General features: G+C 39.5%; 1 protein-coding gene across 2 annotated transcripts in view; it reads right to left on the bottom strand.

Moving 5' to 3' along the window:
- The window catches only part of kcnd1 (potassium voltage-gated channel, Shal-related subfamily, member 1), a 73,411-nt gene that overhangs the window by 27,956 nt on the left and 27,704 nt on the right, over positions 1–17,751 (bottom strand). For both annotated transcript variants that reach the window (XM_074644860.1, XM_074644861.1), the window contains 2 exons: positions 15,526–15,771; positions 12,492–13,204 (listed from right to left, as the gene is read on the bottom strand). In XM_074644860.1, the coding sequence (XP_074500961.1) occupies positions 12,492–13,204; positions 15,526–15,771 (959 nt within the window). The remainder of the gene's footprint in view (positions 1–12,491; positions 13,205–15,525; positions 15,772–17,751) is intronic.

Genomic DNA, 17,751 nt, shown 5'->3' with positions numbered 1-17,751 from the left:
TTCTGACGTCAACAAACACGTCACAACTCGTGAACTCGGAGCTTTCAGAAACTTTCCACTTACGAGGTCGTGAATAAGACAGGAGGGGGGCGTTCATATGGACTCATCTCGTAAACAGGTGTCACTGTTAACAAGCAATTTCTGATTCTTACAGAAAGTCCCTTTAGTAGCCAATTGAAAAGAAAGATGATTATGACCCACAGCAAATATAGTAGTATCATTATAGTATTATTAATTGATTCATAGTTGGCTGCATCATGTTCATCTTATTATCCAGCTGAGCTGCAGCCTGTTTTTATTCACCTCACCGCTGCAACTAAACTACAATAAAACCGATTTAATAAAAGCACGATGAAATGACGTCAGAAGAGAACTGCAAAATTTTAAATAATTCACTTTTCTTAGAACGTTCACACATTTTACAGCCAACTCTCTGATCCCAGCTGCTTTCAGGTGGAGACTCAGTTTTAATCGGTTTAATGCTGAAACTCAGCGAACCTTTAATCCTGCTGGGATCAGACGTACGGAGCTCCAACGGGGACAAAATTCACCAAACTGTCCCAACAATCACATCCAAGAAATATCACTGAAAAATACACAGAAATAATAATCATGTTTCTGATATTCACTACTGAGCTGCAGTTTATCATTATCAACACATCCACGCATGCACACACACACACACACACACACAGACGTGCATACACACAAACACACGCATACACACACAAAGTGTGTACAAACCATCTGACACATGAAATTTTACTATAATCTGATTATAACCCCCCCAACCGCCAAAATTGCCTAAAAAAACACACATATGTAACCATGGCAACGGCCCTACCCATCAGGTATTAAGGTGTGCATGTGTGTATGTATGTGTGTGTGTGTGTGTGTGTCGGGGGGATTTGTGGTGAAACAAGGATTTTCTAATCGCACAGCAGCAAGAGAAAATACTTTCTTGGCATTTTGAAGGACGCTGTGAGCGTGTGTGTGTGTGTGTGTGTGTATGTGTGTGTGTGTGTGTGTGTGTGTGTTTGTCTGTGTGTATGTGTGTGTGTGTCTCAGGGGTAAAAGTAAAGAATCAAATCCTTAATTACATTTTTCAATAAATTCCTGGTAATGCTTGTTGAAGGACAAAGTGTGTGTGTGTGTGTGTGTGTGTGTGTGTGTGTGTCATGTTGTTGTGTGGCCTCTCAGACTGAGTTCATCTGACAAATCTCCCTTTAAGGTTCATTTTGAACAGATAATAAATGTGTGATTAATTAGCGATTAATCATGATTAACTATGGACAATCATGCGAATAATTGCTATTACATATTTTAACCGATTGACAGCCCTACATATAACCATTTTGCATATTATGCTAATGTATATGAGCTTTTTGACCATATTACACGATGGTTTGTAGCCTGCAGCTATAAGACAGAGAAGGAGTGGCAGCTGGGGGAGAATTATTTCAGTTACAGTTCTTTAGATTTGAAATGCTAGAGACGGTTCCTCTTTTGTGCTTTTTCTCTTTCTTTTTATTGTTTGCTCCCATTTTAGACTCAAGTTTACGCAGTTCAGTTTAACTTTTCCGTTTTATCATTTAATCATTTTTAATAATTTATAATTTTGATTGAATAAAACAAGTAGATGGTCTACTGGTTTCTTCTGAGTTTGGACAACATCCACCTTTGCATCTGAGGTTTCTCCAGCAACAAACCGGTAAGGCCCGTTGTGGTTTCTAACTATTCTCTATTGTGTTAAAACATGCTTATCTGACCAGCGTTAGAGGTGTCAGTGCAGGGGGAAGAGGATATATCATCTTTTGTCCTCAGTGCTCTCCATCAGATATTACTCTAGGAGGAAAGAGGCTTCTTTTAACACATACTGATTCACTTATTGGTTAAAAGAAGTAACCTATTATTGGTCCCTTTTTTGTGTGAAGCTTAGTAAAAGTGGTTGACTAACTCACAGGGCCATCCTAGAGGTACAAAACTGATAGTATTCTATCATTAAAGACCAAAACGTTGTGTTTCCAGAGCTCGAGTCCTCATGCTTTAAAAAGTATGGAGGCCAAAGTCTCTGATGGCATTTTAGAATGACGAGTATTGACTCTGAGAGAAGCCTGAGGCCTCTCAGACTGAGTTCATCTGATCTTCTCTAGTTGGATAAGTAAATGTCCATTATATCACTGTACTGAATGTTAGGGCTGCACAATTAATCGAATATTAATCATGATCAAATGAATGTAATTGACTGTGATATTGACGTTTAAAATGCTCCACTCATAGAAAACTCTGCTGCATATCAAATCAAGTGCTTCCTAAACTAACAGCCAGTCACCACGGGGCGATTGTGAAGTTTTCGCTTCACTTTTGGTGATCCCAAATGTTGCGGCTGCAGCCCAAAGTCGAAGAGTAATATACTCTATATTACTCGTTTTGCCCGTCTGCTCTGTTATACAATAGAACACATTGAAATGCACTGAATTCAGGTAAAGAAGAATCTTATTTAAGTCTTATTTTGATGCAAACATTCGTTAATTAGCAGGAATGTAGCACAACAGAAAAGTGAAAGCAGCGCTCTGGTGATTTCATTTTGGATAAAAGGTTTAGGTACAAATTAATTTTTGCTTCTGGAGATGAACTGTGTATCAGGACCAGTCTTATTTTGGTGGAACAATTTGTTTTATTTAAATACAAAATTGCAATAAAAAATATGTTGTCCCCAAAATCAATGAATAATCGTGATAAATAATCGTGATCTCAATATTGATCAACATAATCGTGATTATCCTTTTGGCCGTAATCGTGCAGCCCTACTGTATGTTGTCATCTAACAACACTTATCTCTTGTTTCCTGTATATTTCTTCTGTGGTGGCTGACTCCTTACAGCTCTGCATGAATGTGAAGCAGGTGGAAAATAACACATTAATTCGCTGCATTATGTGGCTGCATGAATAAAGATGAACATCATCACAGAGTGCAGCTACAAAGGTCACTGACTTTAAGATAAATGCCTCAGAGGAGCAGCTGCTGCCCGTTAACGTCCAGCACTGTTAAAAACACCATCACTTATTATGAGAAGTGAGTTTGTCCAGAAATAAAGTACCGTAGCAACCATCACCTCATTTCTCCATCTTTGGGAAGAGCTGTGTTTATATAGCGCTTTTATTCAGAGCAATTTGGGGTTCAAGGACTCAAAGCTTGCTCAAGGACACTTTGACATGTGGACAGGAGGAGCAGGGAATCGAGCCGGCAGATTAAACAATAATGAGTAATAATAATAATCTAATGACAGAATATAGAATAGTACAACAGTCACAGTTTAATACTATATTTTACTTATTATACTGACATACTTCTACTGCAATAAAGGGTGTGAATACTTCCTCCATCACTGAATATACAAAATTATGAAATTGCAGCTCTCTGATTGGTCAGTTATCCACGAAAAAAACAAAAAAAACAATGAAATAAAATAAGTTTTTCAGTCACTACTGTAGATTCTTACTAACTTAATAATTTATGACCATTTCTTACAGTGTGCACCTCCATATTATCATAATGTCTCAATTAGCATACTCTGATAATTAGTACAACTGGAACATTACCATATTACACAATGAGCTGAGCTGTGGTAAATGTCATGTTCTTGCTGTGTGTAACATTATATTATACAAGTGTGACCTGTTACAAAACACACACGTTTGGACTCACATACCCATCATGCCGCGGGAGAAAAGTAACCAGCTTTTAATGTAAATCTGTGTTATTTAGTAGACTTCAGAGAGGTCAACATGAGGGGAAAGATTAGTTTCTATTGCAGATGTTACAAGTAGTGATGTGACAATAACGGAGAGGTCAAAGGTCACCAAATCCAGACAACTGATGGAGCAAACATCTCATGATAGTCATGTTACTTTAACGGGCAACCTCTCATTATGCACTCTCCTGGTGCAACTAACACCATGGATGATGGGTATGGCGGGCCAAATCTGCTAAAATCAGAAATACATAAATAAATGTTTCGATAAATAAATAAATAAATATGGCATTAAATGAACCAAAAATAATATTAAAAATAAAAGTAGGCATTAATGAATTGATAAAACGTAGGATAAATTGATATTTCTGTTTTAATTTGCTTGTATATTTATTTATCTACTCTTTTATTTAATTTTACCATTTATTTATTTTTATTAACTTTCAAATGTATTTATTTATTTTACATTTATTTATTAATTATTAAATCGTTTTTTAAATTTATTTATGTATTTATATATTTATTTCTGCATGATTTTCCCTTTGCATTTCCCCCCTATTTATTTCCTCAAACATATTTATTTATGTATTATTTTCTTTGTCCATTTCATCTTTTAATGGCATATTAATTTATTTATTTAAAATTTTAAATGTATTTTTTTATTTATTTCATGTTTATTTTTAAATGTATTTATTCATTATTAAATAGTATTTATTCATTTATTTCTGCATGATTTCTCCTTTGCATTTCTCCCCATTTTTTTATTTAATGGCAAATGTATTTATTTATTTATCTATCGAGTCATTTATTTATTTATTTATCTATCGAGTCATTTATTTATTTATTTATCTATCGAGTCAACCCTTACGACAAATAAAAATAGACAAATGGCCTTTTGAAGGTGACAGGAGAGTGCTGTGTACAGAAAGAGGTCTTCCTCTGAAAGTGAAGGGAAAATGGTGTTAACAAGTAATTATGTACAGTTAGAATATGCCACCAAAACTGTGGAGGTAACAGTTTTGTTTCCCAGTACTACCAACAGTAGCCAGTACTTACAGAAATACACAGTAAATAGAGTCTAATTTATTTCTCCTTTCCTCTAAATGGCCGATTGTTGCTCCCCTGTTCCCCATAGTCTTGTTTTCTTCCCCTGTATCTACATTTAAGTAGGAAAAGGAACCTTAATGTTTACCCAACACTATCAAACTGTATTGTAAAGTGTGGAACAGGATTAATTAAAAAATACCCGACCTATTAGTGCCACCACGGATCTGCAGTAACAGATCTGCTGCCCAATGTTTACACTCCGTGTAGATCCACAGCAGCATAGATCAGACACTCATTACAGCGCCGCTGCCAGGAGCCGATCGATCGCAGGTTATTGATCAGTTTCACGATGTGGCCCTCAGAAGTTCTCCCTCCCTCCATCACTCCGGAGTCGAGCAGAAACTCGTCCAAATTAAAACAGAGAGAGGAAGATTAATTCATTGGCTATTTTATGCAGGGTAAATTAAATTTGTCTTTTTTAATACTCCTATTACACACACAGACTTTATAGTTGTTTAGCCTCTTTTTGTTGTTGTTTTGTCTCTTTTTAGTCATTTTGTGTCTTGTGCATTATGTGTAATGTAGGATCCAGTGCCCTTTTGGAGTTTGACCCATACAAGAGACTAAAAGTCATGATATCTCCACCTCTGTTGCATAGATTTTCATAATTCTTGTTTTAATCCGTCACCCCCAAGTTCCCCAACTTTATGTGCAACTGAGCAAACTTCATGTGCGGAGGAAGACCGTGAGACGTAGTAGAAAAACTAGTAAGTGGACCTTGAGTCGAGATTTGTCAAATCACTGTTGCCAAAAAACTAAACTGAAATTTACCTGAATCTTCAAAGTATTGACCAGTAGATCTCATTTTACACTTTACACACGGGTCACATGATCACACACGTTATTACATGAAGCTGAGTTCATGACAGTTTGATATCGTGGGAATAATGAAGACTGTCAGCAAGTAAACACCTGCCTTTAAGGATTCAGACTCATTAATCTAGTGTAATATTTACATCTATTCTAGTTTAATAATTACATTTATTCTAGTGCAATAATTACATTTATTCTAGTGCAATAATTACATTTATTCTACTGTAATATTTACATTAAATTCTAGTGCAACAATTACATTTATTTTAGAGTAAAAATTACATTTATTCTAGTGTAATTTTTACATTAAATTCTAGAGCAATAATTACATTGATTCTAGTGCAATGTTTACATCTATTTTAGTGCAATAATTAAATGTATTCTACTTCCAATAAATACATTTATTCTACCTGCAACAATTACATTTATTCTAGTGTAACAATTAAATTTATTCTACTTTCAATAAATACATTTATTATATTGCAATAATTACATTTATTGTAGTGCAATAACTACATTCATATGAGTGCAATAATTACATGTATTCTACTTGCAATAATTACATTAATATTATTGCAATAATTACATTAATATCAGTGCAATAATTACATTTATTCTAGTTTAATATTTACATTCAATTTTAGTGCAATAATTACATTTATTCTACTTGCAATAATTACATTTATTCTACTTGCAATAATTACATTTATTCTAGTGCAAAATTATATTGTATTTATTTATTTTACTTATTATTTTAGAAACTGTGTTGTCGGCTGTGGATGTTTGTTTGCTGAAGTTGTTTTGTTGTTGTCTTTTAACTGCACTGATCATGAGTAGCGCTCGTTGTATTCTGTACAATGACAATAAAGGCTCTCTATTTCTATTTCAACAGGCGTCTGAGGACCCGAAGAGGGCCACAGCAGCCATTTTGTGCCCAGCCTGTCAGCTGGAGGAAATGGAGGAGATAAATCGCGAAGCATCAAACCATCTCACCCTCTCTGTAACACTCTCCGTCTTTGATTAGATTCTTTTGATTTCCTGCACCTCCTCTTGTCCCCCTCTGTCTCTCCTTTCTCCTTCTCCCTCTCTATTAAAACATTAACAGTGTGTGCCATGCGTTGAGATGGTCTATAATCCCATCCAGGCGGTTTTATAAGGCCTGCTACTCTCGCTCTCAGACTCATATACATCCTGTCCCTCAGAGGAAATGGCTGCTTCCCCTCTTGTTCTTATAAATAATGTTGATGGTAAAGTGCTCTGCTGCAGCACAAACTCTCTATAGACAAAGTATACAGACGGGCGGTAAAGTTGCTCTTATATACGCTCCTTTAGTTTCATGTGATTCGTGTAAAAGGGAAGAGAGGAAGTGACTAAAGATCTAATTATATTTGGATTGATGATTTTTAATAAACTCAGTGTTAAAAACTTGATTCTGATATCTGGCCATTATTAAAAACATGTAAAACAGGTTCGAGTTTAATAATGTTTTTCATTTGCTTCTCAAAATAGATCTGACCTGCAGATGATTATGTGGTAACACTTTATGATGGTTAATTGATAGTTAATTAATCATGAATTAATAGTTATATTACTGTTAACAAACAATGAAATGATAATCAATATGCAATATGAAATAATTAGTTTATAAACTATAATTGTATCATAGCTGATTATAGATGACAACATCTATAAACAATACATAGATAGATGGACTGGAAAACAATTATTAACCATTTAACCAAGTATTAACTATCTATCTAAATAATGTTTATAGATGCTTTACAAAGCAACTATAAACTAACTAAAACTTAGAAGAAAGCTGATAAAACGTTCATCAGTTCATGCTCACATTCTGAATCAGTTTCGGATCAATTCAGTAACCATGGCGATGTGTTTTGTTCACAAAACGATGTGTTTTGAATTTGCTACAGAAACAGAAGCAGCCGAGGCTCATGGGTATTGCAGAGCCATCCACACACTGACAGAAAAACGCAGATTTCATTGAAACTGGTGGTCAGAACATAAACCTGAAGTCTGGTTACATTATCCAATCAGAGTCCTGATGGCATCCAGCTCATTCGTTAGCCAAACAACAAGTTCACACAGTTCATTGTATTAGTATCATTAATGTGTGTGTAAACCAGTTTACACTCTGACAGAAGAGCTTCAATAAAACTGGATGGATGACACATGCGTTCACTCAAAGCTCAGCTCCGTCAGGACGGCCTGCTATTGGTTAATGGCATGCTTCTAGCAGATTTACTCTGAACCATTGATCGCAGGGATTTTGTGAAATGAATCGATTTGCTCCAAAATGTCACCATTTTCAGTGTTGCTGTGACGGATAAGTGCTGCTGATCATCGTTTCTCTGTAGAGGAAGGCATGTACGACGAAACGCATCTGAACAAGGCACACTGAGGAGGTGGGTGGTATATGCATTGCAACAGACATCAGCCTATTACGATTGAACACTGGTTTAGTCAGACACCCAGGCCAGGCGCCAGGATGACGTGACTGAGGGGGCTGTTCAAAATTGCGAGGGGGCACATTTTTTCATAAAATAAAATGCATTGATTTAACCATGCAACAGCCTCAGATAGGATAAGACTACTGTTTCAAAATCAAAGCATAGTTTTATTAATCAGAGCTCTCACATAAGAATGCAGCTCTATCAGAGCACTAAATATGTATTTCATTTATGAACAAAGATACTAGAAACAAAAGTTTGCATCCCGCTAAAAGAAGCTGTTTGCGTAGATGTTTAGGCCCGCTAGAAACAGATGTTTAAGGCCTGCTAGAAACAGATATTTGCAAAATGCCAGAAAGAGACGTTGAGGCTCGCTAGAAACAGATGTTTGCAGCCAGCTAGAGAAAGATGTTTTTTTTTTTTTTAAAGTTATTTTTTTGGGGGCATTTTTCCATTTTTATTGAGGACAGTGGATAGAGTCTTGAAAGGGGGGAGAGAGAGAGTGGATGCGGAAAGGGCCACAGGCCGGATTCGAACCCGGGCCGCCGCGGTCAGGACCAAGCCTTGATACATGGACGCCCGCTCTACCAACTGAGCTAACCCAGGCACCCAGAGAAAGATGTTTGCAGCCCGCTAGAAACAGCTGTTTGCGGCCAGCTAGAAACAGATGTTTGCGGCCCGCTAGAAACAGATGTTTGGGTCTGCTAGAAACAGCTGATTGCGGCCTGCTAGAAAGAGATGTTTAAGGCCGGCTAGAAACAGATGTTTAAGGCCGGCTAGAAACAGATGTTTGGGCCCGCTAGAAACAGATGTTTGTGGCCCACTAGAAACAGATGTATGCGGCCCGCTAGAAAGAAAAATGAGACACCTGAGTTTAATTTGTATTTGCCGGAAACCCAGTTGAGATCATTTCAGCTCGTTAACGGGTGAATGGAAGATTTCTCCTGTGAAATGAACCATTAATTGTTCTATTGAAAGGTTTTTTTTTTTTTTTACTAATCAGACCACCTGAAGGAGAATGTGGATTATCTGCAGTCCAGACACAAACAGGCTGCATGTTTTCCTGGCAGCAGCTCTCTGAATGAGCTCCTGCAGATTATGTTTCCCCTCACATATATTGCTTCTGGAGGGGCTGCAATAGGTTTATGATTTCACTCCCAGTTTATTTGCACAGTGATAAAACACAGGAGCAAAGCAATAAAAGCAGTATGATGAAAAACAATGATAACAAAGTGAACAAAGAGAAACAAATGAGCAGATCGGACCGCAGACGAGGAAAAGGGAGGAAAGAAAACAAAGAGCATAGTGGGATGAAGAGGAGGAAGATGAGGATAGAAGGAGAACGTGTGGTTTAAATTTAATCAATAAATGTTTCTCGATCACGATGCTGTAAAACCTTCTGAAACACCATTTTAAACATTATAGGACACTAAAACTCTCCACTAAAACCAAACCGACAAAACAATGAAAGAACCACCGCTGTGTGTATTTCATATTACAGCAAATGGCATTATATATCACATTCACACTGCTGCTGGTCATTTTCCAAATCATCCTTCACTTTCAGATTGATTTCCCTCCTTCCAGGCAAACATCTACTTTTAGAGACATGAAACTTGATTTAGTTTGCTTTATTTTCAAAGTTTGGTTATGGCGGTAAACTCTTATAGTATAACATGTCAAGGTAATTTTTGTTTAACAATGAGAAAAATGTCTTAAATCTCTTCTTTTTCAAACTCATTTCCAGTGTCTCATATTCAGATTAAATCCAGATATGATTTAAAACACTTTCGTTTAAATTTAGACATATCTATGCCTCTCCATTGGCTGGATCACAAATCTCAATACAATCCGTCTTAGTGAAATAAAAATATCTGATGTGACATGATAAACTTATCATCTTTCTGATGAGTCATTTACTGTTAGATGACTGACCGATCCTGTTCCCGTGACGAGATAATTGATCACTATAAATCATGAATGAAGTTACCGCTGCTTTGCCTCGTGCATGAAATTGCTCATCCTTAATATGGCAACGTTTGTATCGTTCTTGTTGCCGTGTGATGGCTGCAGGTATTTAATAATTAATATAAATAAACAGATTATTCAGTGACGTGTGAACATAATCTCTAACATTTATGAATCAAATGCATCAAAGTGAAAGAGGCTAAACTCAACATACATGAAACGTTCTCCTCTCTCTGTAATGTTCTAGTTAACCTTCTTCATCAACGAGTGGCTTTGTGCTTGACCGCACGTTACCGCGATACGATAACGTTTCCTGTCCATGACAGAGTTAGCATGCAGCTTTAGCCGTGATGTCTAGCTCTGCTTTTCCTGCAATGTGTGAAACCCAAAGTGTTTCCATACTTTACTGGATGTGTAGTGTTTACCACTTTGGATTTAAAATATGAGGGTGCAGGTCGTATCCACGCAGACCCTCCGCCGTTTTCTACTTTCGGCTCGCTGCGGTTTGTTTTGGTTGAAAGATACGGAACGGATATGACCTCATGTTACTCAGACCAAAACAATAAAAGTGGTAACTGCCTTCTACCTCTGCATAAACCCAAATGAAGCAAATATATTGCTTCTGTCATTAAAAAAATCAATTAAAAAAAAACAAAACACAATACATAGGTGAATCAATTTTTCCCACCCCTAGTAGTTAGTTGTTTTTCTGCTGGGTTTTCTAAACCGAAGAAAACTCCTGATGAAGCCGGCTCTTCTGTATTATGCAACTTTGACCAAATTCAAGACTATTTTTACATGAATCTAAACCAAAACTCTGGATCAGAAAAACCATGAAAGAGTCTCACAAGAGTCTTTATCTGCTTTATCTACAAGCAAAACATCCTTTGGATACTAGAAGAGAGAAGGAGAGGAAGAAGATAAATGAAGGGGAACTCCCTAGAAGGAAAGAGGGAGTAACTGAGAGCAGTAGAAGAGGTGAGGAGGAGAGGGGGGAGGTAAAAGCTTGGGTTGTTTTGCTGCCTGGAGAATACATTTAGAGGCTGGCCTCTCCCTACTGATAACTAATGGAGAGGAGAGGAGAGGAGAGGAGAGGAGAGGAGAGGAGAGGAGAGGAGAGACAAGCTAGCTAGCTAATATTAGCAACATTTACTCTCCATCTTTGAAACGTTTGTCCGATATTGAAGCTCGCTAGAGCCTCTGATCACAGTTTGTCATCTCAAATGCATGTGATATCTGGATTCTGGCACTCAACAACACAGCAAGATGACGTTTAGATGTGTAACTTTAGCCCACTGCTGGTGTTAGCCTGTTAGTCTTTCCTTTGTTTTGCCTCCAGCTAACACCGTGACGTCATCATGACGTCGACACAAACGTCCCATGACGTATGTGGATTATTGATTAATAAAGTTGCAGTCTGTGAAATGTAAGAAATAATAACAGATATCCACCATCAGTTTCCAGGATGACATCACTAATACTGTCCAATCAATGAGCTACCTGAGCTACTGAACTACAGGTGTGAAGGAGACCTCAGAGCTACGGACACAGTTCATTTGATAACATAAAAAATAATGTTGATTCTCCACCCTGAACTTTACTGAATATAAAGACTGTTGTTCTATAAAAACCTTATTTTTCATTCAATAAAATAAGGCAAATCTCTGCAGCGATGCATCACAGCTCTGTGCAGTCGGTTTACTACGTAACTGAACTGTTTGACTCATTCACTGCAATTCACACGTTCCCATTCACACCTTTTGATCTCACACTTTATCTCTCTCACTCTCTCCATTCACAGACAGGTAGGAGTATAGAGTCATATAGAGAAGTGACGCCAAGTGTGTGTGTGTGTGTGTGTGTGTGTGCTGGAAAGCAATATGGTCGGTTGGGTCGGAGCTTATGGCTTCACTGACTCACTCTCTATTTCTGATGTTTCCAAAGGCTCTTTGAACAGCAGATAATAGATCAGTGCTGGAGAGCTGCAGGGTGAAGACACCATCATCCTCTCACACACATGCAGGAACACACACTCTCCATCCACACGGCAGCAGTGTGTGTGTGTGTGTGTGTGTGTGTGGGCGGCAGCAGGGTGAAGATACACCACCGTACTCGAGAAGCAACGAGTGGGAGGAAACACACACACAGTTTGGGTTTTTCACGCTTCATCTCTTTTCATGGTGGAAACAGACTGTAAAACGCTCCTCCGTAACCAATAATAATAATGACATATCACACGCCCCGACAAAAAAACAAGGACAGCGGCGAGCACACGCTCACGTTGCCATGGCGACGATATAAACAGCAGCGCAGTCGCCAGCGGCAAAATAAAATCTGTTCGGCATCACGGCAAAAAAAAAAACAACTGGTGTCAACTCACCCGAGTGTGGTCATCGTGACGATGGTGTACCAGAAGGAGGCCGGGATGGAGGTGAAGGATGAGCCCTTGGTGCCCTTCTCGGCGTAGAACATGACGGTGGCGAAGATGATGATGGCCATGGTGAGGGAGAAGAGCAGGAAGCCGAGTTCGGAGGCGCAGCTCTTCAGCGTGTAGCCCAAAATCCTCAAACCCGCAGAGTGACGCGAGAACTTGAAGATCCGGAAGACGCGAAAAACGCGGAGGGTGACGAAGGCGCCGCTCACGTCTTCGTTCTCGGGCATCACCAGGCCGATGTAGTAGGGCATGATGGCCACCACGTCGATCACCGACATCACCGACCGCATGAACTTGCAGCGGCTGGGCGCGGCGAACAGGCGCATCAGGTACTCGAAGGTGAAGATGAGCACGCAGGCCGTGTCCATGCAGAAAAAGGCCAGCCCGTATTTCTCCCCGCAGGGAAGGTCTTTGACGCTGCCTTTGATGGGCCGGCAGGGGACCGTCTCCACCACGTTGGCGATGACGGAGACGGCGATGAAGAAGCCGGTGACGTAGTAGAAAACCAGCGCCATAGTAGAGGTGTGGGGGTTCTCGAAGGCTCGCCACAGACGCTCCCTTGAGGAGCTGTCTGGAGGGAGGGGGGCGTCCAACCCCTCGTTGGCCTCCGTGTCCTCCGCCAAGCGCTCCTGGTTCTCCTTTTTCCTGTCTCGGTATTCCTTCACAAAGAGAGGAAGAGTAAATCAAGATTAGACAACTTATTTATCATAATCTATCAAGTTAGAGCTTTTAAAAACACACAATGCTTCACGTGGAGTCAAACTAAAAATGCTCTGAAGAAAGAAATGCAAAGATGAAATGCAATGAAATTGGTGGCAATTTCGGGCGGTACTGCTCTCCCCATAGGAAAACAATGGCACAGCCAACGCTGAGCAATTTTACCGCTGATCATTTGTAGCCGGCTTTAGGTTACTGATATTTCAGAGCCGTGGTCGGGGCCATAGATTCTAACTAACTGATATTTCAGAGCCGTGGTCGGGGCCATAGATTCTAACTAACTGATATTTCAGAGTCTTGGTCGGGGCCATAGATTCTAACTAACTGATATTTCAGAGCCATGGTCGGGGCCATAGATTCTAACTTACTGATGTTTCAGAGCCATGGTCGGGGCCATAAATTCTAACTTACTGATGTTTCAGAGCCGTGGTCGGGGCCATAGATTCTAACTTACTGATACCGAAACGTAATTGAGAATGCAGTTTCAAAACAGCAAAAGTGCCACAAGCGGTTAAATCACTGTAACGTTGATATACACAATGTAGAAATGTTGATATGAAACAGATTTTTCGTTCAGAAACGTTGGGATTCAATGTATCCGTGGTTTGCAGAAACGTACGAAAATTAGCTTCCTTTTCCTGAACACCACAAAACAGAACTGGTTCTGAGATTAAATTTCCACCAAAATACCAATAACTCACTTTGTGCTGCCTCATTTTAATGAATGTTTTGACGTTAGCTCCACCAAGGGTTAGCTGCTTCTCCTGTTAGCTGTTTACAAGCCAGCAACTTAACTTATAAGTATATGAAACTTTATAGTCCTGCAGGAGCCAGCGACCTCCACAGTGACTAATAAACTGGTCTAGAATGAAGTTAAATTCCTTCTTCAAACTTGTTGCCTCAAATCCCAGATGACAAGCCAAACGCTGTAATTTAACAGAGAAGAAAAGTATCAGAAAAACAGCAGAATCTGTGAAATTACTAGAAGAACAAAAATAAAAAAAAAGCATGTGGATTGTTTCTCGAGGGAAATTGCGGGGGAAGTGTTGAGCGAGAAATCCAGAAATGAGAATCTCTCACAGTTGAATCAACATTTGCGAACATGATCAAGTCTGCCAAAGATGAGGAAACACAGAGCAATTACCGGTTCATGAGTCACCGGACGGGTCAGGTATAAAACACAAGTATATAAAGATGTAAGAGCCTCCGAAGACGAGGCCGATGCTGACAAACGGTAATAAAAAGAGCTCTGAAGGTGATTTGTTATTCAGAGAGCGAGCGGGGAAAATTACTTGTTTATGGCTCGTTAAAGAAATCACTTACAAATCTACGGAGTAAGAAGCCAAAACCAGGAGCAATAAAGAGCCAAATCAGAGTGTATGTGAGCTGCTGGTGTTTCAGAGGGCTCATCACCGACGTCTTAATGATCCTCAGTTTTATAATGGAGTCAGACCAGCGCTGGTTAGCAATCCCCCTCAGATCCATCCGTGTTTCTACACTGTAGTCATTCAGCTGATGATGCTCTTCTCCAAAGAGTGCAGCAGCAGAATAACCAAGGCCAAGCATTAAGGAGAAATCACAGGTCAAAGGTCACAGCAGCCACCGAAGTACACCAAGGCCTATGGAAAGGAGGCTGGGTCACGGGCGGACATGGGTCTTGGGGTATGGGGTATAACACATGCACAGTGTAACTGAAGCTGCAGTCATGCGTTGCGATTGGCTCAATTTCGGCGAGTACATGACGCGTGACCCAGCCTCCTTTCCATAGGCCTTGAAGTACACTAGGAAGGATGCAGGCATTATAAACATTATAATCTGGAGATATGTTCTCTTTTACTGGCCAACTGTGTTGAGCTGCATCAAGACAGACACATTTTACTCCAGAAGTATATAGGTTCGATACCCAACGCTAGTATTTATACATATTATTGGAGAATATTTTTAAAAGCATATTAAGCTAAACACTGTTGTTCAGATTCAAGGGCAAATAAAGTCAAAAATAACAAGCAGCTTGCATTACTGGTGCAGCATTTTTACTGCTTTGCTGGAGTAAATACTTGAACAGTTGTTCATTATTTGGTCATTGTAACAAAATGAAAGACATGATGTAAAATTTTCACCGTATTTCCAACACAATGTCTAATAATGTTTTATTTTTCCTTTAGTTTTAATTTATGACAAATGCTGCAGCTCCCTCTTGGTGCAACTTTGAAAACACAAGAAACAGAGTTTCTTGACCGTCAACAGGAAGTGGAAGGTGTACCTCCATGCAGCAGTCTCCGATGATCTCTGGGATGATGCCGTAGAAGGCCAGCTCTTCGTCGAAGGCCTGGATGCACTCGTTTCGTGGGTAGTGGAGCTTCCCGGTGCGGTAAAAGTTCAGAATGTGCCGGAACATTTCGGGGTCTCGGTCGAAGAAGTATTCCTGCGTGTCCTCGTTGTAGAAAAACTCCTTCTCTGAAGAACCCAGCAGCGTCTCCGGATAACGATCCAGAGTGTTCTTCCATGTCTGGAGAAATAAAAGAGGGAAGAAACAGAATCAATGTTTTTGTTCCACTTTTGAGACTCTAAAACTGGATCTCGTGTGGGCGTCCGTGGTGCTGAATCACACATCTCACAGCTATAGAAACCAATATGGACAACCAGAGTTTTCTATTTAACAGAATGTATTAAACTCTGTTTTCAGGTGCAATCAGAAACACTCGGACTACATAGAATAAGTACAACTACTATACTTAAGTACAATTTTGAGTTAAGTAAGGTGAGTAAGGTGAGTAAGGTAAGAACTTTGTTCTTTGTAGTTCCTCCCTACGCTTCGTTTGTCGCTCTTTATACTTCCTGGTTCACGATTACGTGGATTAAATATGAATTGATTTCGTGGGATATATACAAATTACAACGCAACACGTTTCGTAGGTGTAGCGGTGTATAAGAACAGCCTGAACAACCTGTTAGCTTGTTGGAACTTGAGTGATATTACAGACTATAAAACTGACATTGTCGGTCGGCACCAAAAGTTAATGTCCGCTGGAAAACACCCCTATCCTGTCGGGGTGAATGTCTTCTTTTTGACAGTTACAACTTTGACCAAATGAGTGGACTTGTTAAAGTGTCAGTAGGCAGTATACATTTTTGGCATATTTGGGCAAAAATTCCATAATAACCTTTCAGCATATTGTAATTCAAGTGTTCTGAGAGATAACTAGACTTCTGCACCTCCTCATGGCTCTGTTTTTAGGTATTAAAAAATCTAGCCCATAACGGGAGACTTTGACCAATCACAGGTCATTTCATTGAAAGAGCGTTCCTATTCATGTGACCGGAACTTCCTTCACCAGATTTGGCTGTAAAATGAGAAAGTTTGTGATGCGGCGGTGTCACAAACTTTCTCATTTTACAGCTAAACTGTGCACTACAAGATGATTCTGAAAACATTTGAGGAGAGAAATAGGCATTAACGTAACATAAGATTGATTCATATTTGATCAGCGCTGCCTATTTTGATCGTTTGGTCGGAGTTCGCGAGTGATTGACAGCCGGCTCTCATAGACGGCAGCTGGACAGCCGACCTCAGATCAGCTCTTACTGCTTGTTTTCCTCCAGTCTGTGAAATCTTGCAGATGCCTTTAGGAGCACCGGAGGACACAGAGGCACATGATTCTTTTCAGGTTACCTGTTTCATGTATTACTGTCAGGATATAGCGACCGTTTTATAAAAATAACTTTTTTTAATCATATTTGCTCCAATCTCGCCTACTACAGCTTTAAACATGATGATCACCAAATATCCCACCTTGTCTTGAGTTTAACCACGACACCAATCCCAACTCCCCTCACCATTAAAAAAAGTTCCATTTGAAGCGGTGACTGAGATGTTGAGTAAGACGGGAGCACAGAAGCGTCACTAACTGATGGTAACAGTGAAGTAGGGCCTGTGCTATGCTTAGATGTTATTTTTTTGGGCATTAGCGTATGTTTGTATTTTTATCACCAGAACTTCAAGCTGCTGTGTTTTGTTTTTAACAATCAGGACAAAGGCACAGGCTCGACAGGAACTTTCTTCTTGTTCTGCCGCCGCAGCAGAAAGTACTTGGGTGCTGTTTGATTCGTGAAAGCCACCAAAATCTATTTTTGCTGTGGAGCCATTTTGTTATTATTTCAGCCCAAATGCACATCGATGCGCTGATTAGACGTACAGTATTTACAGCTTACAGCCCTGGAAGCAGGAGCAGAGCAGCAGCACATTAGGAGCCACATGAATCTCTGGAGGTAAAACTGCATTCAATATTCCTCACGGAGGTTATGTGATCGTATTTCTAACCACTTGGACAGATATTGACTTTATAATAACTTCTACTTATTTCTGCTTCATTAAGAAAGGCAAATGTTTAAGACTGTGTCCGGAACAACTTTTGGAGTCAACTACAAGTCCCAGAGAGCATTGCTGTAAGAAACATCCAGTCAGAGAGCTTCAGATTCTGTTGCCATG

The sequence above is a fragment of the Sebastes fasciatus genome, chromosome 8 (genome assembly GCF_043250625.1).
Source record: "Sebastes fasciatus isolate fSebFas1 chromosome 8, fSebFas1.pri, whole genome shotgun sequence".
NCBI lineage: Eukaryota > Metazoa > Chordata > Actinopteri > Perciformes > Sebastidae > Sebastes > Sebastes fasciatus.
This window is presented reverse-complemented; position numbering and strand designations above follow the sequence as displayed.